Consider the following 24,849-nt stretch of genomic DNA (forward strand, 5'->3'; position numbering starts at 1 on the left):
TTAGAAATTTTATTGATAAAATTTTTATTTTGAGTCGGAAAATTTTTAGCCCATTTTGACTACACATTGCTTCTCTTCGTATATTTTATTAAACATTTGTTTAAAGTTTTTATTACTTATTTTGCTAGGCATCTTGGACCAGTAACAACGTTCCAGGTGTTCATACCCTCGGTATGGAAACGGGAAGGTCCCCTTCGCTTCTATTCTGTTATGTAACCTGGACTTTAGAACTGTAGGAATATCATAAACTGGGCTCCAAAGTACTGAACTGGTACCATAACTTGGTAACCTCTTCCACTTGTTTATGTTCTATCTTGACATCACCAGAGGGGTTCTTAATGAAGAAACAGTTTGAAGCAAGACCTAGTGAAAACGCACTTATCGTAGGAAACTTTGGATCGTCACCTGATTTCCAGACAACTTCTTGACCCAGCGTAACCTTAACACATTTGACACCACTTTTGAATGTATGACTAAATGACATGTCTACAATAGTTACATCGTAGTCTGTAGCCTTCAGCACGGTGTCTCCATCACCGATGAACTTCAGCTTATTGACATCGTGTCTCTCTTTGGTGATGTCGGTCCATTCTTTAACTCCCTCTTGGTACAAACTGAATGTACGATTGGTCAGTAGGACTACAAGGTAATTGACACCCTTGGATTCCTTAGTCCTAACCAGCATACCAAAAACATTAGCAGCAGATTTCCAAATTTCATGCTGGCCTTCTGATACCTTACTGAACAGAAAGCCACTCTTGGGAGTGTATGTGACAACTCCATTCTCGTCCTTGTAGTCATACTCGCTGGTGGTCTGTTTCTTCTCAATGTCAAGAGTTACCTTGGTGGCCTCAGTGGGTGTTGGAGGAGGTAAGATTGGAGATACCCTGGGTTGAGTAATTTTAGCCTCTATTGGCCCTTTATATTCTATCTTCTTGAACTCAGATCCAGTCTTATATACAAAGAAATTATTGGAAACAAGCCCTAGACCCATGATGGTAATATCTTTAAATTTAGGATCATCTGTACTCTTCCACAGGTTATCGTCACCGTACATTATCTTACGACAGTTTACACCACTTTTAAATGTCAGTTCATATGAGTAATCAACAATGTCAACTCCATAATGAGTTATAGGTTTTAGAACTGCGTCACCCTCGCCATAGAAACTCAATGCACCTATGTCATATCTATCTTTGGTGATATCAGTCCATTTCCCAGCAGTATGTGTGAACAATCTTAGTGCATTGTTCGTACAGAGTATTGACAAATATTTAACACTATTGATATCCTTAATCCCAACCCTGGTACCAAATACTTCATCTTTTGCCTGGAAGATAGGGTTGGAACCCTGTACGATTTTCTCGAAGACATGGTTAGGCTTAACTACGTACTTGTGATATTCATTATCGACGTAATAGTTGAACTGAGCTGTAGTCTGTTTCTTTTCAATATCGAGAGTAACTTTGGTCGGTTCAGTGGGTTTGGCTGGAGCTGTGACTACTGGAGTTGCTTTGACTGGTTCTACCTTCTCTGGAGTAGGCTTTGGTTCATAATCAATTTTCTTATACTCGCAACTATTCTTCACGGCATAGAAAATGTTTGCAACTGGATCAAAATCAAGCCTCTGGATGGTCTTATAAGAGCAGCATTTGTTTTCATCCCAGATAGTATCTTCTCCGTACATGACGGTCTTGCACTTCATTCCGCAATCGAACTTGTAACTGAAGGTAAAACATTTGCAATGACCGAGTATGGTAACAGTGTAGTTAGATGGTGTGAGTTCATCATCTGTAGGACTATAGAACTTGAGTTTTGTCACATCACCCTTCTGATTGGTTATATCGGTCCATTTACCACCTTCAGGCTGATGGAACAATTTGAAATCGTCATTTTCAAGCACAATGATCACGTGCTTGCCATTGTCTTTAGTCCTAGTCCCAACGATAGTTCCTAACAAATTTTTGGAATTCCAGATATCTGTAGTGCCTTGTACAACCTTGTTGAAAAAGCGGCCCGACTTAATTGTATATCTGTGAAACTTGCGTTTTTTATAATGCTCGAAGTCACCCGTACTATCAGTTTTATCGATGTCAAGAGTAACAAGTTTCATCTCAGGTTTGGTAAGTTCCCTTGTCTGATCCTTAAGACTTGTAATAATGAACTGATTTTTACGAAGATCGAGATAAAGGCCCCTCGGGTACCCAAACTCAGGATCATCCGTGTGGCTCCAAAGTAACATATCATTGTTTGTGATCTTGACACACCTGACACCTTCTTTAAGCTCATAACCAAATCTACACTCGAAAACTATTGGCTCATAATCTTCCCTAGTGAGTTCATGGTACTTTGAGGTACTCTCATCCAGGGAATACAACTTTACTCCTGAGAAGTTGTGCTTATTTTGGGTGATGTCTTTCCAGGGCTGACCCTTACCAGTCTTCTGAAGAAGTACAAATCCACCACTCTGGAGCAGTACGGAAAGATGTTTCTCCTCCTTTTTAGCGCCCATGAGTACTGCCTTAAGGCCATGATCCTTTGGGTCAGCTTTCCAGATCACATGTTCATCAATTGTTCCACAACACTCAGAGCCACAGCACACTGAACCACAACATGTTGAAACACAGCAGTTAGATTTGTAATTTTTGACAATCTTCTCTATTGTCAAATTGGCTTTAGGATTAAAGTGGCCAAATCCTCTGGTGGACCTATAGTCGAAAAGATCATTATTCGAATTCTTATCAATGTCAAGAACAAAAGGTGTCGTTGTAATCCAATCTCCGCCAACCTTGTGGAAATGCTTAACCTGATTATTGTTCTGGAATATGTTAATATTCTTAATCGATGACTCTACGCCGTAGACTATGACCTTGGTTGACAATTCTTGATCAGTTTTTGCTTCCCAGAAAACATGATCTGAAAGACATCCCGACTTACAACAACTTGACCCACACACTAGCCAGGTCCAAGAACTTTTGAGGATGACGGAGTTGAATAGGAATCCAGGTTTTGCAGTGAAAGTCCTTTTCTCACCATCATGATGAAAGTCATAGAAAATTCTGCTTGAGGTCCTGTTGAGTTCAAGGCATATCTTATTAGGAATCGGATTCCATGAACCTCCTTCAGGCTTACGATAGTGTAAAATATCACCATTCAACAAGTATATGGTCACGATAGTTAAACCCATACTAGTAAAGACCTTGGATGCATACTTGGTGGGATCATTGGTCGTCCAAGCAACTGCTTGACCCTTGGCCACCTGGTTAAACATTGAATTACCCTTGGCTGTGTATATGTTAATATTTCTGTTATGATCGGTGGTAAAATCGTAGTCTTCAGTACTGGCCTTCACATTGATGTCAAGGGTGACAGGTTTAGCCTTCTTAACCTCTTCACATAACCAGTAATTATCATCATCATTCATTACACTGAACTTATTCAAAGTCACATCGAGGAATACTCCCTTCAGATTGCCAAACTCTTTTTCCTCCTTCTTGTCCCAAATAGTCTTATCCTTATGGCTAACCTTCACACAGCAAACGTCATCAAAGAACAGACACCCATAGAATGTACCAAACAGGGTTACTGAGTAGTGACCTCTGTGTAACTCCATCTGTTTATTCTCCTCAGCCAAGGCATACATCCTCAGGTCAGTTAACTTATTCTTGCTGGCTGTGACATTCTGCCAGGGCTTACCCTTACCTTCCTTGAAGAAGAAAACAGCATCTCCAGTCTCCAGTAGTATTGAAAGATGTTTCTCTTCCTTTTTGATACCCACAAGTACCACCTTTACGGCGTTATCTTTTATGGACTCCCAAATAACTCTTTCTCCACAACAGCCTGAACCACACTTCTTGTTCTTCCTAATCCTTCTGATTGTATAACCAGGTTTAGCTGTGAACGTCCTACAGTTATCCTTCTTAGAGAAGTCAACTGTGATGTTACTATTGGTCGTCCTGAGGTCAAGATCGACTAGATTCGGAGCCTCACTCCAGCCACCAAATGTTGACTTATTAAAGTGTTTATGTGTTCCATTACAAAGGTGAACACTGAAATTTTTAGTTTTTGAAAACGTGCCAAGACCATCAACAAGCACCTTATCAAAATGCTCACTTTGGTTCTTGGCTTCCCAAATAACTGTCTCAGAAGCACAGCAATTGGATCCACAGCAGTTACTTCCGGTTTTAATAAAAACAACTTGGTTGAATATGAATTTGTCCTTAGGAGTGTATACTTTAACATTTTTCAGATAATCCTCACTGAAGTCAGAGGTACTAGTACTTTCTTTACCATTGATGTTCACTGGAACTGCTTTCTTAGGACAAGCAGAAACCTCCGGAGTTCTCTTGGGTCTAGGGTTACCCATCGGAGTCTCAACTGTTACCTTTACCTTTGCCGGTACAGGATCATTCGACTTGACAACTTCAGTCTTGGGAGCTACAGTGGGAATGATTGCCTCAGCCACAGGAGCTTCAGCCGTTACTGGTGTTACAGTTGAAGGAGTAACTGCTGGTCCACTTACTTGAGGTGTAGTAGCAGTTGTACCTGTAGTCTCTGGTTGGCTCTTAACTTGTGTGGAATCTGCATCTGCCGTTACAGGTTCTACCTTAGCTCCCTCAACTTTAGTAACCGGTTTAAATTCCAGTTTCTTAAAATCAGTTTTATTCTTCACAAAGAAAGCGTTGGAAATAAGCCCGAGATCAAACAACGTGATAGAGTCAAACTTAGGATCATCACTGTGCTTCCATACATCATCATCTCCAAGTTTGATCTTTTTACAATTGACTCCCTCATTGAACTTAAATCTGTAAGAATATTCATGGAGAGTAACCTTGTAATTAGCCTTGGTAATTTCTTTATCATTCTCCCCGAAAAACTTAAGCTTGTTTATATCATGTTTGGTAGAGGTTACATCTTTCCATGTATTATTCTCCAGATGGAGGAGAGTGAATGTATTATTGACCAGTAATACTGACAAATACTTCTTATCCTCATCGATAAATATGGCCCTGGTACCGCGAATGTTATTTTTCTGCTCCCATATGGGAGTGTTTCCCCTTACAATTTTGTTGAACGAGTGACCAGACTTAACAGTGTAAGTATGGATTTTATTCTCCTTTTTGTAATCGAACTCATTTGTACCTTTGGTCTTGCTAATATCAAGACTCACAGACTTAGTAGTTGTTGCAGATGCACTTGATTGTTGTTGCGATGCATTTATTTCTGGCTGACTATTGGGTTGACTTGGTGTTGCTTGAGATGGCTGAGTTCCTTCAGTAGGACTAGCACTTTATTATCGTTCCTATCTCCATTACTATGGTCTTATCTTACTATCTGGTCCACCACTTTATCACGTAATTAGCACTTAGAACCACAATGTCCGCCAGAACTACCATTAAACCTTGTCATACCCATCGTACTATCTATACTATCTATACTATCTATACTATACTATGTATTATGTACACATTAATCTGATAATCTTCTCAATCTCCCTCATTAGCAATACTAATAATGTATCTCATATTAACTATTAAGAATCTTAATTAATTATTTGTTAAATATAAAATAATCGTGTGGAAGGTTTGGAGAATGTTTAAAGGGGAAATTGGAGCGGGGCAAGAGTGTGTGTAGCGTCAATGGATAACGCGTCGCCCTCCGGAGGCGAAGATTGTGGGTTCGACTCCCATCACACACGATCAAGTAATATCACTCCAAACTCCAGAATCTAAACCATAATTTACACATTTTAATCTCTTAAACATTAACTGAGTGTATCCATCGTTTTGAACACCATTTCCCATAAACATCCATTCCGACCGAATCCACCAATTATTTCATTTTTCAACTTTGCAATTACTTAAATTATTTTGTTTAAATTATTTTAATAAAATTATTTTGTTTAAATTATTTTGTTTAAATTATTTTAATGAAATTATTTTAATGAAATTATTTTAATGAAATTATTTTAATGAAATTACTTTGTTTAAATTACTTTGTTTAAATTATTTAAGAAAATTATTTTAATGAAATTATTTTAATGAAATTACTTTGTTTAAATTACTTTGTTTAAATTACTTTGTTTAAATTATTTAAGAAAATTATTTTATTAAAATTATTTTAATGAAATTTGGTTGTGATTTACGATGGTTTCAGCGTTGACTGGGACGCTGTTGAAATGGTGAGTAAAATTAAATAAATTAATTCTAGTGATCCGCCTACGATGGAAATAGTTAAGCAAATAAATGAAAGTAAACATTTTATTATTGAGCAAATTGACGAAGGCGTAGCACTTTGCAAAGACTCCGTCACACAATTTCTCAAGGTAAAAAATTTCCATTATTATTTCTCAGGAAGAAGTTACCAGACGACTTGAAATCGCAGAATGCTACATCCCACCAAATGAACAGAAATGATCACACCCACTCGGTTACTCAGTTACTCAATCACTCAGCTGATCAATTGACTAGTGAATGAGTTTATTGGTGTTGATATCATTGATGAGCCATTCGAGGCCGGTGAGGATTCCATTCCCTTGAACGGCGCTGGTACCGAAAATCATATAACTCCTGTCATTTATTACCTTATCCAGCTCCAACATCTGATAAATTTATTATTTATGTTGGTTTACTTGGTTAATTTCCTTTGTTGTTAGCGAACCTTTAATATCTTGCTTATTTGCGAATATTAACACCGTACTTTTATACATATTCTAAAACAATTATTTATTCAATTTACTTATTTAATTTACTTATTTAATTAAATATTTAGTTTAATAATTTGTTACATCGTTTTTTAAGATTTTCATGATTTCTTGTTTGGATGTGTTGAGTCTTGAGGTGTCGACGGAGTCGATGACCCAGATGAGTGCGTCGGTATTTTCAAAGTAATTACGCCAGAACAGGCGTATAGATTCCTGTCCTCCAACATCCCAAAAATTCAGTATATACCTGGAAAATTATTTTATAATTATTACGAACTCGTTGTATTTTACGGATTTGATGTTGAATCCTACAGTCGGCTCAATTTGAGTAATATCTTCGTTATTTATACTCTTTAGAATTGTTGTTTTCCCAGCATTATCCAGTCCCCTGAAATAATAAATTAACATAATAAATTAACATAATAAATTAACATAATAAATTAATATAATAAATTAACATAATAAATTAATATAATAAATTAATATAATAAATTAATATAATAAATTAATATAATAAATTAATATAATAAATTAATATAATAAATTAATATAATAAATTAATTAAGATTCTTACAGGATTAATATTCTGATTTCTTTATCCTTTAATTTGGTCTTACGAATTACCTTCAAAAGTCCCATTTTACAAAATTTACTACTATTGACACACCCAATATCTCACCCAGTACTCCAATACGTACCATCCAACACATAATTAACTTTTTACTACATTCTAACATATTAAAAATTATATTCAATTAAATTCATAAATCAACCATCTAACAGTAAATAATATTATTATTTGTATAATATAATTTGTATAATATAATTTGTGTATAATAATTTGTGTATAATAATTTGTGTAAAATAATTTGTGTAAAATAATTTGTATATAATAATTTGTATATAATAATTTGTATATAATAATTTGTGTATAAGATTAGGTATTGAATTTCATGAAAAGTATTGGTTGTAGGATGACTATGAGAATGACGATGGTTAGCATTGATTTGGAGATTAGGAGGTGATACTTGTTGATACACTTTGGAAACACGACGATACGTTCTGAGAGTAACCACTTGTTATTTTTAGTCTCTGCGAGACTCTCGTCGCTTCCCTTTGTTACAAACGAGTAACTAATTTCATTGGTGTAAATTACCCTCGAGGGCCTGTTTATAGCGTTAAACAAGTCATGATTTATACTATACAAATCCTTCGAATTTCTTATTATCTTAAATGATTCATAATTTATCTTCTCCTCCTTCAACTCGTTCCCACTCATAGATTTCGATATCGAACCTGATACAGATTTTGACACAGATTTACTCATAGATTTACTCATAGATTTACTCATTGATTTGCTCATAGATTTGGTCATAGAACTTGTTATAGTTTTGGTCATAGAACTTGTTATGGTTTTGGTCATGGATCTGGCAATGGAGTTTGCGATGGAGTTGGAGGAGATTGATCTGGCAATTGAAGAGGCAATTGAACTACTTGACAACGATTTCCCAAGTGAACTATTCGACAAAGACTTCATCAATGAACTTTTTGACAGGGATTTCAGCAGTGAACTGTTTGACATGGATTTGAGTAGAGAATTCTTGGAAAAGGATTTGAGTAGTGAACTGTTTGACATGGATTTGAGTAGTGAACTCCTGGAAAAGGATTTGAGTAGGGAATTTTTGGAAAAAGACTTCACTATTGAATTGGTTGACGTCATTGACAGGAGTGAAATGGTCTTGATAATTCTATTAATTACATTCCGTTTCCTCTCAAACTTTTCTCCCTTTTCCGTCTCCTCCTCATTAGAAATCAAGTATAAAGTTATCGGAATAATATAATTACAAGTCACGAGAGTGAACACGTTAACGTAGCTGAGAAACCCTTGAAACAAACTATTATTAAGTAGTAAAAATGAGAATAAAAATGGCAACACGGATGACACGAAGAAGTGCCGTTCATATCCGAGATTCCTCAAATTATACCTCATGGAAATGCAATTAAACACAACGTCAGGTATAATTGTAAGCAGTACGAATAATACTATACAAGTGTTAATTAAAGGATTTCTATTACTGTTAATCATGTCGTCAAATATTGACCCTGTAACAGCATACGCCTTGTTAATCCCAAATAATAAATAAACTAAAAACGAGAATAAACAGGAAATCCAGACAATTTGGGTTGGATTTACATCATTTCTCATCTCATTAGCCCAGGTCGGGAGTATACTACTGATATTATAATTTTCCACAAATATCAATACTATGTTCACTAGACTCCCGGATTTTCCGTTTACCTTTTGAGAGCTAGGGATTGATCTAGACTGTGCCCCGTTATATACCGTGAAAGTACCAATTGACACAAGTAATACGAAAAAAGATACCATATGATATTTAGTAGTTTCCTGTAGTGAGCTCGAGGCTAATTTAACACAAATTAGACAACAAATTAAATATCCAAGAGTGATTCCAAAGATACCAAATTTATACTCCATATCCACAGCTTCATAAATATACATGAAAAGTTTAGCGCCAATACGGCGTACAGTAAACTCAGGATACAACTGTAAAATTACTGTAAACCCTGTCAACTTAATTAACATCAGATCTATTAACTTGGAAAATGTAATTATCCCAACTATTATAGTACAGAAATCTCCAACGTAGTGAACGATTGACACTACTTTAAAGGTCACGTCTGATAGGTAATACCGTACCAAAGTGTTATATTCTATGCGTTGTTGGAAGTTACTGTTGTTAGGAATCAGCGTAATAGCCTTTAACAGCATTAGTGATGAAAATGAGATAAAAACACAGGTTAACAAGTTGACTAGGAATACCCTTTTCCAACCATTCTCCTGCACAACTGATGGAATTATATCCATACCTATAAAATTATATTTCCTCATCATTAATTAATTATTTATTAGTATTATTTATGTAAAATAGAGAATAAGTTGAGTGGTACCGTAACCGAAAATTTGGTTGACTAGAAGAACGAAAGATGCGATAGGTGTAATAGTTTTTTTATATTTCCATGTATAGACTTTAAATCTCTCTCGTTTTCGGGTATAACGTTTATCATCCTCCATCTCTAAAGTATATTTTATGAATCATTTACCACACATTCGGACGGCTTTATTATTATTTTTTTTAATCTTATGATCAAAAATTTAAATATCGATGATATTTTATTTAATTCCGATCTCCACGAAATTAATAATAAAATTACCAGCCATAAAAAACACTCTTCACCCGGACTAGAGGAAGAAGTCACAAAATTCATAAATGACACCTGTACGATATTGGAAAAATTATCAACTAAAGAATTATCAGCAAATGAATGCTTAGTAGTGATAAAAAATAACTTTAATAAGATAAAGTCCTCACGCCAGAGCACAGTCACAAATCACATCCTTAACAACGTTTTTAACCTTTTATATGAAAAGTTCATCCTAATTATCATTTACATTTGTAAAAATAATTTGGACCAGCAAGTAATTCAGTCGTCTTCTAACTTAATTTACAACGTTATCTCACACATTTATCATCACCTTTTCTCCCTCAACGTATTTTAATCATATTTAAAATTTTACTTTAGAATAAAAATGACACTAATCAAAATAACCAAAATCGACTACTCATCGTAATTTCCACATAATTATTCAAAATTTCCACAATTACACAATTTATTCTTAATTACATAATTTAACAGTAATTACACAATTTATTCTTAATTACATAATTTACAGTAATTACATAATTTACAGTAAATAATTTAAAAGTAAATATAGATTATACTGTATTGATTATTGTTTAGCATGTTTGGGATATATTATTATTGTTGATCTATAGTAAGGATAAAAGGTTAAGGACAAACACATGTGTGTTTTTACATCACTTTGTTTACAACTGTTGCCTTGACGAAATTGTTATTAATTCAGACCTGTACCATAAACACATTAAACACATTTTAAACTTGTTTCTAACCAATGTAACTAGTAGTGGTGTTGGCTCCTCGGGAGCCAGCAGTAAGGATAAATTAAACCTGTGTATAATATTAGTCAAGTTACTCCAGTCATTCCAGGCAAGTTTAAACTAAAATAATTAACTTTAGAGCGATGAGGTCATGACTATATTCCTAACCATCGTCAATAATACGATAGATAAACATCAAACTGGTGGTCAAATCACCTCAGTTGACACTAGTAATTCCATTTTGGACAGTGGAGAGATGGAAATTGTGTACGCAATTTTGGAGATTATTGACATTGTTGACATTAACGTACTACAGAGGATTATCACCTTAGTCTCGTCGAATGTTAAGTTAAATGTTGCAGTATATAAAAAGTTATATTCATACCTGAATAACATTGGAATACTTAACCTGTTGTATATATTTTACAATTTCAAACATTTGTCCAAAAATTCAACCAATCCAACTCTTACCAATGTTCCTAATGACACCAGAGTACACAACGAATTAACTTTGGAGTTTAATAAAATGATGCTGAAATGGGTGAGAGAAAATGGATTCGATAAGTTTATAAATTATCTCCTCAATAGTACTTTGCAAATTAATATTATTGTGTTTGTACTGTATAACTTTTTCGACCACGTGACTCACGACAGTGAGAATCCAGACTTGAAAAACTTGGTAACCAATGAGAATGATAATTTATTAGTTTATTTATACGGAAATGACCAGATTGTGAATTTGCTAATGAAGTTACAGGAGAAATTGGAAAATTCTCCCGGAAAATTTGACTCCAACTATAAACTATACATTAACGAGCTGAATTTGATATTATTGTCATTTAACACAGACACTGAATTGAGCTTATTTAGGGATAATTCTCACTTGGGAAGGCTTAGTTTTACTGAACTGGTTTCCAATAACCTAGAAATGGCACAAGATGTAAAGAACATTTTATTCCAAACTTTAGCACAAATTAACATTAGTTATGTAATGAAGTGTTTAATTGATGAATATGTGCAAATGAATTCATCAGCCCTTGATTTCATCACCGTTACGAGTAATCTCAGCATATTCAACACCGATAACATTGTGTATAATATCTCCAATTTGTTACTACAGTCGTTTGATTATAATATTACGTCACTCCTAGAATCGCTTGACAATTTGGCTGTGGATGACTCAACTCAGTCAGCAGGCCCTGGAAACCTGTGCAAACTTGTTGTGATTTACGTTTATTTTAATTATTATAATAATTCCATCGATTGTACCGATGTGGACACGGTAAATTATATTTTTAATAATTACATCATTCACATTTTGCAACAAATAAATTCTGAGAATTCCACAGACTCCCAACTCACAAGCTCCAATCTTAACTCTAAGATTACTAATTCTCAACTTAGTGACAAACTTAACATGAGCAAGGAGGAAGAATTCTTGGTTAATGTGATGGTAATGAAGTGTATTTACGTGTACAATATTATGATGAACACGTACCATGATAAGGTTATCAGCATCTACTATAACATTTTAAATAATAATATCCAAATGTTCAATAACGGTAACAACGTGTTCACATACAAACTTGAGGTTTTACTAAGTATAATAATTGACTTGTTATATAATAAAAGAGATTTAAGTGAGGAAACTGACGGAGTAGTTACCACGGGATCTGCTACTGTGGGATCAGCTACTGCGGGATTGGGTGTGGAGTTGAAAGTGTACAGATTAATTTTGAGCATTTTAACGTATGATTTGAGGATTAATTCGTATATACGCAATTTAATCTTGACCAAGTTGGTGTACAAATTGTTACTAGTGCTGTCCATCAGGAATGATAACATTGTCAAATCTGCCGATCAAACCAAGAAGTCTCAACTTGCACTTTCATCTGTTAATGATATGCTAAAAGATTACTTCATATGTATTTTGGAAATGATACTTTTTGATGATCAGTTAAATTCTAACGCAGTTTCAATCCTATACACCACCATCTTCAATCTGTACAACAATAATACCGTGACTAATACTCATACTATTGATAGTACTGACACTATTGACAGTACTGTTGGTAGACTAACAAGAGGATTAGTGATAGAATCGATAAAATATGTGATATCAAATTCGATACAATATTTTATTATGAATGTGGACTCTGGCACTGTAAGTAGCTTCAGTAGTATAATTTCCAGGTTAAAAATACTACTGATTAACTGTACGGATAAGATCATTCACAATGTAACGATTTTATTAATCCTGTTTGTAAATTATAAGATGAATGTGATGGAGATTTATGACATTATCAAGTGGACTGTAAAACCTGAGTTCTCTTCCGAGCTCAGTGACCTCTACTCATTGTTGCACTTTTACAGTGTTAATATTAGCGGCAATAAGAAGTTATACAGTCTTATCTCCACCGTTAGGACACTGGTGAACCCTAAAACTAACACAGTGCCAAATGTAAGACACATACAAACCATCACTGAAAAGTATAACATGAACAATGATCCCTCTCCATTCTGCAGATTTCTCTTCAACCAATAATTTACTATACAAATTATACCTCTTCACCAGTATATATATCTTCAATAGTATATATATTTTAATAGTATGTATGTATATAGTAGTATATATACGGTAGCAAGTGTATATACAATAGTATGTATGTATAAGTAGTATGGAGGAGATTAAATGTAGTTTAAGATTATGTGATTGATAAAGTGTTTAAATCGTTGATTGTTTTTAATATTTTGTTGTATTGAATTGATGGGATCAGTAGAGTTAGTTACACTAATCAACAAATCCTTTATATCTTTTATATAACCCTTTAAATCCTCATCAGACTTTAATCTCCTCTTTATCTCAGGGTCAATTTCCTCGGCCAAGTGACCATTCAAATGGAATGAATTATTACAGACTCCATTAGAATTTAAAGAGCTATTAATGTCATTCTCATCATTTTTTACGCTATTTCCAGTGTTGTTTGTGTTACATTTGTGTAATTTATAGCAATTTAACGAGCAAAAGTGTAATAAACAGCATTTATAGCGATATTTAGCGTCTTCATTACTACATTCGTTACAGAGCATTTCGAGTCTTTATTTAGTTAATGGATTTACTTATTATTATTGGTGTTATTATTATTGAATTTTAAAAGTAAACTAATAATCTTAGAAAAGGTAACAGTGAATAAGAAAATATTCAACTTTAGCAATAATCGCGATTTCTCGTTCTGCAAATTCTTCTTATTAAATACAAACATTTTATCCACAGAAGTTTTATATATATAATAAATTAACTAGAGAGGACTTTTGTATATAATATTAGGAGCTTATGTGGTAAGTGATTGTGACACTATGTGAATTTATAGTTTAGAATTTCTTTGTATTCATTAACCGTCACTTCAATATCGTCACCTTTTTTATTAATTTTTATAATATTTCCATACCTTTTACTTAATCTTATATCTGATTCCAGTTTCCATATCAACGGTAGCTGGATTCCATCATTTAGATTCTCCAGTATTTTCACGTCCTTCTCGTTATTTTTTACGACCTCAGTTGTATTTGTTTTATTTATTACTTTATTTAACAGTTTAATATTTTCACTTATCTGACTTATTGACTTGAATTTATCCTTTAAACTGATTTCTTTGTTCTTGGATTCCAGAGGATAATAATTGACTTCATTGAAATTAATATACAAACTATACATTTTATCTAAAATATTTAACATTTTCAGCGGGTTCTTTTATTTTCTTCATTTTTCTCCTCTAAATTTTTATACTAAGAATATATAAAAAATTTTATATATTAATTTTAAAGGTTATTAAGGTGAGGAATGTTTCTGTGAGTCGAATTTGTAGTTTATCAGCTTGTAATGGCAATTGACAAGGTAATAGAGGTTCAAGTTACTCATGTCAAACTTCATCTCATTTAACATTTTCAGTATTTCATTCTTAAATTTCCTCAAAATCCCAGAGTTGTGCTTCAGTAAATTGTAATTTATCACCAGCATCAGGAGTTTTATGTTACCGCAATCACCAATAGAATAATCAGAACTTAAATTGTTATACCTCGCCAGTATGCTATACTTTGTTAATATGTTATAATTTGTTAATATGTCATAATTTGTTGTGTTTAACTCGGAATCAGTCGTAGAGTTAGATTCAGCACTATCATAACCAATAGTACGTCTGGAGCTATACAAAATTATAAACTTTAAAAGGAATTGATAAATATATTCAAATGTGTTTGTTGACCTCGTCATAAGGGTTTCATTATCATTGGAACAAATGAGTTTGTATAAGAATTTAATGTATTTGTCGTAGTTTAGTGTCATTTGCTTGTTTGTATTATTGTACATTACTTTGTATATATAATTTAAATAATGGTTGAACAGCCTAAGTACATTCCCAGTCACAGTGTTCATGTCAAAAGTATAATTTTCAAAACTTAATTCGATATTATTAAGTTCAAAATCATTAACTTGCATATTAAGATTCATAAAATTTAAATCTTTATCAAAAGGATTAGAATTTAAGGAGTAACTGGTGGTATTGGTGGTCAGTATTTTACTTAATAACTTAACGTTGTTAGATTTAAAATACAAGTCATTACATCTGAGACGGTAACAGTAGAGTAAACTAGTTTCCAGTTGTTTTTTAAGAGTTGAATTATTTAACCTGTTGTATATATCACACATGCTACTGGGTATTTTATAAGTGTTATTTCCTCTCAAATTCAGTAAAGATAACTTAAATAATACTATTTCTATCCCCTTAGTTACAGGGTTTGGTTGATTGGGATTGAAGTTTGAGGGATACTCTCCAGCATTCTTTAAGTAATTAAGAAAGTTATTATGACAGTTTACGCCGTTTAATAACCTTTCTTCATCATTTAAAAATGATTTGAATATGTTACATTTGTTATTAACTCGAGTTCGGGATAATTTAGTCAATTTCTCCACCCTAAAATGATTTTCACCACTAGAGTAATTATATTTATCACTAGGTTCATCATTAGGTACGTCACTAGGTACATAATTTTTACTGTTGGAATGGTCGAATGGTTGCGATTTGGTGGAAACTCTATGATAATAAGTGTATAATAAAATTGGAACTAGAGAAGATAGAAAAACATCAATGAAAACTTTATAAGCTTCAATTTCATCATCAACCACCTCCTTTGATACCTCAGGGTCACTGGTTTCATTATTTAAACCATCGTTTCCAACATTCTTGTCCTTATTTTTGTCCTTATTTTTGTCTTTGTTTTTATTTTTATCGTTCGTATTGGTTAGTGAGATGACAGATTGAGGAGTTTCGTCGATGTTAGATTCTTCTGATTTCAGTCTACTGGAGACTGGTGATCTGGGTTGTTCCTGGGCAGCTTTGGGCGGATTACTCGTGATGTTGATTAAAAACAATAAAAATTGTATCAGGGGATCAGAAGAAGTTCCTTCACAGTGGAATATAACTGTGTAAAGATACTTTAGAAATTTAGCATTCCTGGCTTTCAACAACAGCTTCAAGCTTCCGGCGTTCCTATCCCTTATTATTTCACGATAATTATACAATATCCACAAATTCAGACATTTTCTATACACATTTAACATAGATAAATATTTACTAAGTTTCACAGTCGCACATTCATAGCCTGACAAATACTAACACATTTATTTCATTATTTCTAAAAATGTCATGTTTTTATTAATTTTTATCATACACATTTTAATTTCTGTCAATTCTTATCATACAAACACTAAATCCACCGTACATTATTATAAACTGAATAATTTACTCGAAGATAACATTAATTTACATAATGACCTTTTTAAACACACTGAGTTCCAGTTACACCTTCCTCCAACTTCCAACTCACTACCTTTGTTCAATAAACACTTATTCAGCAATAATCGCATCAACTCCTCAGATCCTGAACTAAACAACGCAATCTCTTCGGATTCCACTCCAATTTCTCATGGCAACACTGATTCTAACATTTCAAATGATACGATTCCACGTCGGAATGAACCTCAGAATGTAGTAGAACTGGGTAAGAATGCTGGAGATTCTCAGGGAGGAGAATCCAGCGAGGTGCTGGAGGAGCTGGACATTATGCAAATGCTCAAGAATAACCAGATAAATGAATTCCGCCACAAAAGCACTATAGGCACTAATCACATGTTTACCTTTAGATTTGAACGGCCTTGCGATGTTTATATTTTAAACTACTCAATCATAGATTTGGACTTCATGGAATACATTTATTTAAGCTGTAGAGTGCTTGAAAAACTCAAGATTTTCAAAGAAGACACTGTACTTCAAGTGCTAGACGAAGTTATAACTGATACTAATGTGCCAGTTTGGCTTTCAACTCCCTTTTACTACTCCTTGGCTCACAACAATGACATCACTGACTACGTTCTCATAACTTACTATTACCTTAACAAATTTAACACTAATTATCAAGATAATGAAATTGGTTCACATGATATTAAACAGCATTTTAATAAGCCTTCAGACTCCAAAGAGTCTTCTGAGAACACTATTCAGCTCATGAATAAACTTATAAAGGACGGGAATCCCTTTAAAATTAAGGAATATTTGTTAAATGATTTATATAAACTAAATATCACTTGCCATGAACTAGTTAATTGGAAAGTGGACGGCACTTACGAGAACCTTCTTCAAACGTTCAAGGAACACGATCTAAAACAGGTATTACCATACCCTTATTTAACTAATTTTACCAACAATTCAACGACCAATTCCACCACCATTCCTAAAACTGACTAAACGCATTTACTCATTTTAATTGTAACTTTAGTTGTATTTGTCTGAGATGGAGAAACTGAGGCGTAACTTCAAATTATATAAAAAATTAATATTTAATAATCGCATTTCGTACAACACCGGCGTAGTCCAATTAATTAATTACTACACCAACGTATGTTAGCCTACTCATTTTTCATGATTTAGTACTTTAAGATGCCCATTTACATCATGAACACCACTTCTTTCCCCTCTGATGACTTGAAATTTAAGCTAAAACTCTTTGGCCTAAAGGAGAACAATCTTCTGAACATTATCAGTGATTTCAGTTGCTTCGATAAACTCGATAAGCTTATTCCTATACACTACTTTGACAATTATTTACCTAATCTCCTGAACATTGACAAAAATGATTTAAAGTATTTTTCCACACTCATCACCTTATTCAGTTACACTAACCATTTACTAGACTACCTGATAATCTTATTTTAGTGTAAGATTATACTTTGTTGAATGGGGACATAACAGTGACTATAACGACAAGTTACAGGCTCTCTACACTGACAAGTACTTTCCATCTATTTAACTTCATTTTAGCATAAAGTACATTAAGAATTCAATGAAATTAGTCGAGTTTATTTGTAAATTTAGCACTAAATTTTCTCGGGAGTGGACTCACGGGTACCGGCTTCGTTACCCTAATGAGGAACATGCCAATTTCCTCCTCAAATGGAAAGAGAAGTGGAGCGATGAATCAACTTAACTTAAATATCTTACAAATTCATCCACTAGTACAATTATTACATGTAAATACATGAATCAAATTAATGATTAAAACCAAAATCACCAGTGAATAAACCTTAAACCTAGCATTGAACGCTGTAGAACATGGGAAAACTTGGTAGGAGTCATAAATTTAATAGCTTAAATCAAAATTTGTTAAAAATTTACACTGTAAATGACTGTTTAACCAGTACAATCTCGTGTTCGTGCATCTTTGGGTCTCCAACTGCTGTTGTTGCGCAGGGATACCTTCCAGAGTACTTTACTGCAGTATTAACCTTAGGACAATGGCCTTCATTTTTCAATATTTTCAGTACATTGTTTAACCTTTCTCTTAAAAAGTAGAAACAGCCGCTATTTTCATGTTCCTCCTGGCACCACACGAGTGTTTCTAAATTCTTAAACTTCTTCAAGTCATCCAGTATATTCTGTGCTGGAAACGGTGTTATCTCCTCTATTCTCGCTACTGGAATATTCTTCCACTCCTCATTGGAGTCTCTGTACTCCAGTAAATCATAGTATATCTGTCCTGAACACATTATCATTCTCTTCACTGAATCTGGGTTCCTGGGCTTTTCTTCCTTACTTAAATCTTGCTTACCTGTTGTGAACAGGTTATCTGGGATATATCTTCTAAATCTCGTTCCCGTCAAGTATTCATCAATTGTACTAAACGATGACCTTAACTTTAGCAATTTCTTTCCGGTTATGCAAATCATCGGCTTTCTGTAACTTCTATGCATTTGTCTTCTCAAAACGTGGAAGAAGTTACTTGCGACACTGCAATTAACCACCGAGATGTTCACCAACTTCGCATAGTCGTCTCCGTACTTTAAATTATCCACCAAATCCTCGTTATCATTACTCAACTGCAAGAATCTCTCAATTCTAAAAAAATTCATTCAATTCAAATATAAAGTGAGTTTAAAAAAGGGGTTGTAACAATAAAAATGAGGGTTATAACTTGGACAGAATTATCTAATTTTGGTTGGAATTGACTAATTTTGGTTGGAATTACCTAAATTTGGCTCCAAAATGTATAAATTTAGTTAAAATCACCAAAATAACTTTAAACTTAGTTATAAATATGTTTAATTATAAAGATTACCTTGATGAGGAGTGATCAGGTCCTTGTCCGTCATATCCGTGAGGTAGGAACAGTACCAAGCCTGAGAAGTAGTTCCACTTAGTTTCCGCGGAGGTTACAAATGCGTCTATGATAACCTGAGCACCGTTCATGAAATCTCCAAACTGTGCCTCCCAAATATTTAAAGTTTTTGGTGAGTATAAACTGTATCCGTATTCAAAGCCCAGAGCTGCAAGCTCACTCAAGTACGAGTTGTAAATACTCACATCAAACCCTGAAAATACATTAATAAAACACTCAATACCTTTGAAAATGTTATGGTATTTAAAAGTGGTTTGACACTGGACATGAGAGTGTCTATGGGAAAATGTTCCTCTTTTCGATTCCTGGCCTGACAATCTTACGTGAAATCCTTCATTTGCAAGTGACGAAAATGCCAAAATCTCACTCATTGCCGTGTCAAAGTTTGAGCCAGTAGATAAACATTGAAGCCTGGCATCAAAAATCTTCTTTACTGAGTTGTGCATCTTAATGTCAGATGGTACTGTAACACACTTGGTGCCCAATTCTAAAAGTAAATTCTTATCCAGTCCAGTTTCCACTGGTGGATCCAATTTATCACTCAATTTCATGTCAGTATCAATTGTTTTATCCAACAACTCAACAACGCTTTTATTCTTTCTTAAGTATGTATTAATCAGGCCTGAGAAACTGTCCGCAATTGGTAACCAGTTTTGGTTCTGGATGGGTACATTAGTTCTTGAAATCTCCTTCGAGAGGTTTAAAGAGTTTAGAAAGTCTGAGCCTGTGCTGTTTTCAATTTCATCCAGTTCTCCCTTGTCAAAACCATGATCTTCCAGGTATTTTTTATAGTAAACCATCAAATTAGGCGTTTCATCCACCTTTGCGTACATTTCTGCGTTTGTGAACTTGGGCATGTCCAGTTCATTATGTCCAAATCTTCTGAACCCAACCAAGTTAATAAACACGTCATTCTTAAACTTGTAACGGTACTTTGTGGCCAACTTCCCAGCAAACATCACGCTTTCAATTGAGTATGCATTCACATGTATTATAGGGGCATCAATTACCTTTCCCACCTAAATCACATTTAACCCAGTAACAAAATTGAGTAACCAACAAAATCAACCCAGTAAACATAATATGATTGATTAACTAATTAATTTTATACGTCTGAGGGATATCTTGATGTTGAAGCTTCAAGTTGGTTTGCTGTGAATCCAATTTGGTTATTGACAACTGAATGCCATTATTGGTATTGTGACTTACTGATGTTAATTGTTCCTCCAATTCCAAAACCGTCAATTTTTGCCATTTGGACAACTTCGTAGGGCATTCCTTGTCCTGAAATTGCTGAATTTCCGTGTATTGCTATTGGCAAGATCTTGCTCTGATTAGTGTCATTCTCATAGTACTGCTTAGCCTTCACCAGTCCAGTAAGTACTGGGTGTGAAAACTGCAAGTGACTTGAATTTGAGATCATTTGTATTTCCACTCCATTCTTAGTTGTTCTGTACCCGTTATGATATTTTACATCTCCACTTCTGAAATGACTATTTATAAACCAGTTCGCACCCTAAATTTCATTATACACCAGACTATCAAGGTGTTATGTAATTATTTTAATTACTGATAATAATGACATACGCGAAACTCCGCGAATGATTCCTGGAGTGGTTTGTTTAAAAAGTTACACAAAACGTTCAATCTTCCACGGTGCGACATTGTCATCATTATTGAGTTAATTCCGAAATTTCTTCCGTTTTCCTCAATTGACTCCAGAAGTAACAAGATAGACTCAATTCCATCCATGCCGAATCTCTTAAGTGTAGGGAAAGTCTTGGCGCTAAAGAAATTTGAAAATCAAGTTTATGGTTGAATAAATAGTGAAATTATACCAAAACTGCTCAAATTTGACTGCCTTACAAATTGACTTAAAACACTTCAGGTGGTCGTTTTTGTTGAATTTTAGGAACTCGTCGCTTTCAATCTCATTGATTAGGAAGGCGACTTCTTCGGAGTTGGCGATATGCCCGAACTCGAAGGAGATGTTACCACAGTAACGCTCCTTAAGCTTCTCTGCCAACTCCTCCACTGTTCCAGTCATGTTGAAAACACCTCCGATTCCCAGATTTGGAATCTTCTTAGCCAAGTCATCCTTGTTAAAGTATTTATTAACGTTAAGCTGAACAATTGTTAAATTTAATCTTGTACCTTATCGTAAATTCCGTCTATATTTCTGAAGAAAGGAACTTCTTTTGGGAGTTTTAAAGGGTCTAAATTTGAAACCAAGTGCCCAAACGTCCTGTAGGCGCTCGCCAACTCATTTAACTTCAAAACCTCAAGTCCAACCACTCCTACACAATTAATAATTCCAGATCTATTAAATACCGTTTGAAACTTTTGCTAAGAGTTCAGTGGCCTGACTTGTGGTCTGATTACCAGCCAAAGGTCCGGCGAATCCATTCTAAAACAACAATAAGAGGGTTCGCAGGTTGAAATTCTAATAAAGATTAATTTTGCTTACATATTTATGTCCGAGTTTTCTATCTATTTGTGGAAGTGTGTAGGTTTTGCCTTGTTCTAGGAGAGAGAAATAGTTTTGCCATGATGGCTGTAAGTGTTCGGGGTTGGTGCGATAAACGTAGTAAAGATATTCTAGATAATTTAAGCTTTCGCCGTGAAAGTTCTCAACCTGCCTCAGCTGGCGGCAGATTCTAATTAGGCCTAATCTCATTTTAAATAATAATAACTTATGATTCAACCCAACATAATTTTGATTCGTATTACAAATTAAAAATTCCAACACATTTATCTCTAAATATTATATATATAAACAATTAAAATTAAATTTATGGTTGTTGAACAAATTTATCACGATTTATTCCCAAAAGCGCCAAGTGTGAATACATCTCATGTATTATGTTGTGAATATTATCAATCCCTCTATTTGAGTAATAAAAAAATAAAAATGAAATTAAACAATAGTAATTGAGTGTGTTTTGAAGTACTGATCAACTGATTCCAGATCATCTAGATCCCAGGAGTTACCTCTTTCGTACATCGCCTTCCCTAGGGCCACTGAAACCAGAGCCAGGCGAAATTGGATTATAACCATCAGAGTGCAGAAAAAGGAAAAAACGTACTTAACTATGTTAAACACCAGGGATCTTTTTGACGAGAAACTCATGCACCAAAAGTTGACCAAAACGCTTATCTGAAAGAATATTTACAGCTCTGAAACTTACAGACGACACAGTTAGTATAAACTGCAGTAACGTTGGCATTATGACGAATATGTAATTGCAGTAAACGATGGCGAGTACGTATAAGATGAAAGAGGCAGAAGAAACTATGCTTGAGCAATAGCACAGGCCGATCACAAAGTCTGAGAACTTGCGAGAGTTTACCAGAACATATATTAATACGTTCAGTGATAGGCAACATGTCAATAGTGATGTACAAAGTGGGTAAACAACCAGCTTTAGAACCTCGCTTGGTTTCGACCCTCTGCTATGCCATGGAACTTTATACCATTTCATTTTCTTTTACCCTGTTTTCCTCCAATTTTACTGGCGACTTTTCTTTATTTTGATTAGTTCTCAATTGATACTGCGACTAATTAATGATCTTTGATATATAAACTTTAACTGAAATTTTTAGAAAACATTTTTGTTAAAAGCTTCATCCTATTCATTTTATTGTGATTTAATGACATAGAATTAGGTTTACTTCATTTAGTATTTTACAGAATTTATACTTGCATTTGGGTAAGGTTGAGTTTGACGGTCTATTTGAGGTGAATTAAAACTACATTTGGGTTTAAGCTATTTTACATTAAGTTGTACAAATTAGATTTTGATGTGTTTATCTATTTAACATATGCGTTATCAGAAAATTTACGAAATTAAACGAATTTTCCCCAAAAGATCTTAAGGAATCCTAAATTATTGTTCGAGAATCTTTCGGATTAAATTCATCTCATACAAGTTCAGAGGATTATATTACATCATTAGATCTCATAATTTATCGATATTTGAATAAATGGGAATACCCTACTTCAGCTACCGGCTAGCCGGCTTTCATCTTTATTTTATTTTTTTGGGCTATTTTGACCCCATCCATATACTTAATTTAAAAATGTGTATTATATTTAATTTTTAGTAAAATGAGGACTCGTGGTTTGAGGGTTGCCTTTACTGATGAGGGTCGCCTTACCACTTTCAAACCTTCCGATCCATTTGAGTATGAAAAAAGAAAAGTGAGAAAAGTATACGGGACTAAAATTACTCAGGCCCTGCTAGCCTCTTTACCTGATATTAACTCAAAAATCGACAACTCAACCACACCAAACCATGACAATTCCAACTTATCCAATCTTATCTCCGTACCTACAAATTTACAGCCTGATTCCAAAGCGGAAAATACCCAAAATGACAAATCGCATCATATAGACGAGAGTTATGTGAAAACCATTTCTGATAAAATATGTGACTCTTGTTATGACATGTATTCCTACTGTAACCGTACTTTTAAGCGTAAAATATTTGAGATTTGTTCAAACATTAAGCGTGAGAGTAATTCTGAGCTCCGTGAGAAAATTTTAACCCGAAAAATGTCAATTTCTCAACTCCTAACCACTGAAACTGTGGAACTTGCTCCTGAGGACGTACGTGAGAAACGTCGTCAAGATATTGAAAAACACTATATCAGAAACGTTATAATTAAGAATCCAGACACTGTTACTGCTAAATTTAAACATTTTCAGTCAGAATTCTCACCTTCCAATGATTCTTCCTCTAATAAAACACCTGTTCCACCAACTGCCGATCAAAAAACTGAACCTAATAACTCTGGCAAATTAGATACTGAGGATAAGGAACTACCTAAGGATGAAAGTTCTCAGTTAATGGCCAGTCTGAATAAAATAACTGAGCTATACAACATGAACAAGAAGGCTCGAATCATAGAAGACGATGACATAAAGTTATCGATTCCACCGAAATCAGACTTTTACAAGTTTGAAAACGTTCATGAACGGATTTCTAAGCGGTTAAACTCGCTTCCGAATAATCTATCTAGGCCATTTTGGGACCCATTCAACACCGCCACCAGACGCGTTGAACTTTTAATGGAACGATCATCAATTTTGAAAAATAACTTACGTTAATATACTAACTCTTGCTTTATACAATTTATTAAAATTTATGTACTTTTTATGTGTTTATATCTAATTATGTTTACACAGGGTTATCAAGTTTTGGTTAAGTATTTGGCCTGTATTACTAGTTTTTTGATTTAAATAGATTTTATACATCAATTGTGTTACGGGGGCGTTGAAATTAAGGGGATCGGATCCAACAAATCGAGGCGTCTCGGTGTATAGCATTTTCAGCAGAATTTAACAGAAATATTTTTAATGTTTTTTCCAAAAATAAAGCGTTTTTATTGATTTTAAATTTTAGTTTTTAAAATTTAGTTGAAGTACATTTGAGGGGT

General features: G+C 34.1%; 12 protein-coding genes and 1 non-coding gene across 13 annotated transcripts; 5 read left to right on the forward strand and 8 right to left on the reverse strand.

Moving 5' to 3' along the window:
* Positions 1-38: 38 nt before the first annotated feature.
* Positions 39-5,415, reverse strand: TpMuguga_03g00114 (uncharacterized protein; the record flags this gene model as incomplete). The annotated part of the gene is made up of 2 exons (XM_758039.2): positions 39-5,282; positions 5,366-5,415. 2 exons carry the CDS (start codon positions 5,413-5,415, stop codon positions 242-244), a joined length of 5,091 nt encoding a protein of 1,696 aa, XP_763132.1. The 3' UTR covers positions 39-241.
* Positions 5,416-5,624: 209 nt separating this feature from the next.
* TpMuguga_03g00935 lies at positions 5,625-5,698 on the forward strand. Its single transcript has one exon. It is a non-coding gene; the product is annotated as a tRNA-Arg (tRNA).
* A 65-nt stretch (positions 5,699-5,763) lies between these two features.
* Positions 5,764-6,416, forward strand: TpMuguga_03g00115 (Transcription factor TFIIH complex subunit Tfb5 family protein; the record flags this gene model as incomplete). The annotated part of the gene is made up of 3 exons (XM_758040.2): positions 5,764-6,181; positions 6,211-6,325; positions 6,354-6,416. Exons 1-3 carry the CDS (start codon positions 6,147-6,149, stop codon positions 6,414-6,416), a joined length of 213 nt encoding a protein of 70 aa, XP_763133.2. The 5' UTR covers positions 5,764-6,146.
* Positions 6,247-7,367, reverse strand: ARL2 (ADP-ribosylation factor-like protein 2). The gene is made up of 5 exons (XM_758042.2): positions 7,278-7,367; positions 6,981-7,091; positions 6,788-6,950; positions 6,632-6,712; positions 6,247-6,601 (listed from the first exon to the last, which is right to left on the reverse strand). Exons 1-5 carry the CDS (start codon positions 7,340-7,342, stop codon positions 6,467-6,469), a joined length of 555 nt encoding a protein of 184 aa, XP_763135.2. The 5' UTR covers positions 7,343-7,367; the 3' UTR covers positions 6,247-6,466.
* A 273-nt stretch (positions 7,368-7,640) lies between these two features.
* On the reverse strand, positions 7,641-9,797 carry TpMuguga_03g00118 (putative integral membrane protein; the record flags this gene model as incomplete). Its single annotated transcript, XM_758043.1, has 2 exons — positions 7,641-9,592; positions 9,674-9,797. 2 exons carry the CDS (start codon positions 9,795-9,797, stop codon positions 7,641-7,643), a joined length of 2,076 nt encoding a protein of 691 aa, XP_763136.1.
* Positions 9,791-13,243, forward strand: TpMuguga_03g02565 (uncharacterized protein). The gene is made up of 4 exons (XM_061305885.1): positions 9,791-10,274; positions 10,307-10,351; positions 10,526-10,792; positions 10,823-13,243. The coding sequence occupies exons 1-4, from the start codon at positions 9,867-9,869 to the stop codon at positions 13,226-13,228; spliced, it is 3,126 nt and encodes a 1,041-aa protein (XP_061161747.1). The 5' UTR covers positions 9,791-9,866; the 3' UTR covers positions 13,229-13,243.
* A 114-nt stretch (positions 13,244-13,357) lies between these two features.
* TpMuguga_03g00121 (uncharacterized protein) lies at positions 13,358-14,000 on the reverse strand. The gene has a single exon (XM_758046.2): positions 13,371-14,000. It carries the CDS (start codon positions 13,771-13,773, stop codon positions 13,372-13,374), a length of 402 nt encoding a protein of 133 aa, XP_763139.1. The 5' UTR covers positions 13,774-14,000; the 3' UTR covers position 13,371.
* A 38-nt stretch (positions 14,001-14,038) lies between these two features.
* TpMuguga_03g02445 (uncharacterized protein) lies at positions 14,039-14,398 on the reverse strand (the record flags this gene model as incomplete). The annotated part of the gene is made up of 1 exon (XM_061305877.1): positions 14,039-14,398. One exon carries the CDS (start codon positions 14,396-14,398, stop codon positions 14,039-14,041), a length of 360 nt encoding a protein of 119 aa, XP_061161748.1.
* A 114-nt stretch (positions 14,399-14,512) lies between these two features.
* TpMuguga_03g00122 (uncharacterized protein) lies at positions 14,513-16,300 on the reverse strand (the record flags this gene model as incomplete). Its single annotated transcript, XM_758047.2, has 1 exon — positions 14,513-16,300. One exon carries the CDS (start codon positions 16,298-16,300, stop codon positions 14,513-14,515), a length of 1,788 nt encoding a protein of 595 aa, XP_763140.1.
* Positions 16,301-16,385: 85 nt separating this feature from the next.
* Positions 16,386-18,243, forward strand: TpMuguga_03g00123 (uncharacterized protein; the record flags this gene model as incomplete). Its single annotated transcript, XM_758048.2, has 5 exons — positions 16,386-17,405; positions 17,515-17,634; positions 17,667-17,878; positions 17,952-18,026; positions 18,057-18,243. 5 exons carry the CDS (start codon positions 16,386-16,388, stop codon positions 18,220-18,222), a joined length of 1,593 nt encoding a protein of 530 aa, XP_763141.2. The 3' UTR covers positions 18,223-18,243.
* A 23-nt stretch (positions 18,244-18,266) lies between these two features.
* Positions 18,267-22,087, reverse strand: ogdh (Transketolase pyrimidine binding domain protein; the record flags this gene model as incomplete). Its single annotated transcript, XM_061305632.1, has 10 exons — positions 18,267-19,130; positions 19,351-19,603; positions 19,634-20,429; positions 20,522-20,589; positions 20,620-20,926; positions 20,998-21,196; positions 21,249-21,535; positions 21,565-21,707; positions 21,742-21,817; positions 21,878-22,087. 10 exons carry the CDS (start codon positions 22,085-22,087, stop codon positions 18,407-18,409), a joined length of 3,063 nt encoding a protein of 1,020 aa, XP_061160965.1. The 3' UTR covers positions 18,267-18,406.
* Positions 22,088-22,185: 98 nt separating this feature from the next.
* On the reverse strand, positions 22,186-23,471 carry TpMuguga_03g00125 (putative integral membrane protein). Its single transcript, XM_758050.2, has 2 exons — positions 22,599-23,471; positions 22,186-22,567 (listed from the first exon to the last, which is right to left on the reverse strand). Exons 1-2 carry the CDS (start codon positions 22,890-22,892, stop codon positions 22,328-22,330), a joined length of 534 nt encoding a protein of 177 aa, XP_763143.1. The 5' UTR covers positions 22,893-23,471; the 3' UTR covers positions 22,186-22,327.
* On the forward strand, positions 23,374-24,534 carry TpMuguga_03g00126 (transcription elongation factor S-II protein). Its single transcript, XM_758051.2, has one exon. It carries the CDS (start codon positions 23,519-23,521, stop codon positions 24,518-24,520), a length of 1,002 nt encoding a protein of 333 aa, XP_763144.1. The 5' UTR covers positions 23,374-23,518; the 3' UTR covers positions 24,521-24,534.
* The last annotated feature ends 315 nt before the right edge of the window (positions 24,535-24,849 follow it).

Source organism: Theileria parva (genome assembly GCF_000165365.1).
Source record: "Theileria parva strain Muguga chromosome 3 map unlocalized ctg_530, whole genome shotgun sequence".
In the NCBI taxonomy this organism is placed as follows: domain Eukaryota; phylum Apicomplexa; class Aconoidasida; order Piroplasmida; family Theileriidae; genus Theileria; species Theileria parva.

Coding starts and splice junctions, on each gene's coding strand:
- TpMuguga_03g00121 (XM_758046.2), bottom strand. CDS start 13,773: ATGCTCTGTAACGAATGTAGTAATGAAGACGCTAAATATCGCTATAAA.
- TpMuguga_03g00125 (XM_758050.2), bottom strand. CDS start 22,892: ATGAAATGGTATAAAGTTCCATGGCATAGCAGAGGGTCGAAACCAAGC. Junction 22,568..22,598: donor TTATACTAACTGTGTCGTCT/GTAAGTTTCAGA, acceptor ATATTCTTTCAG/ATAAGCGTTTTGGTCAACTT.
- TpMuguga_03g00126 (XM_758051.2), top strand. CDS start 23,519: ATGAGGACTCGTGGTTTGAGGGTTGCCTTTACTGATGAGGGTCGCCTT.
- ARL2 (XM_758042.2), bottom strand. CDS start 7,342: ATGGGACTTTTGAAGGTAATTCGTAAGACCAAATTAAAGGATAAAGAA. Junction 7,092..7,277: donor GAAATCAGAATATTAATCCT/GTAAGAATCTTA, acceptor TTATTATTTCAG/GGGACTGGATAATGCTGGGA. Junction 6,713..6,787: donor TGAAAATCTTAAAAAACGAT/GTAACAAATTAT, acceptor TAATTGTTTTAG/AATATGTATAAAAGTACGGT.
- TpMuguga_03g02565 (XM_061305885.1), top strand. CDS start 9,867: ATGATCAAAAATTTAAATATCGATGATATTTTATTTAATTCCGATCTC. Junction 10,352..10,525: donor ACCAAAATCGACTACTCATC/GTAATTTCCACA, acceptor ATTATTGTTTAG/CATGTTTGGGATATATTATT. Junction 10,793..10,822: donor AGTTACTCCAGTCATTCCAG/GCAAGTTTAAAC, acceptor AATTAACTTTAG/AGCGATGAGGTCATGACTAT.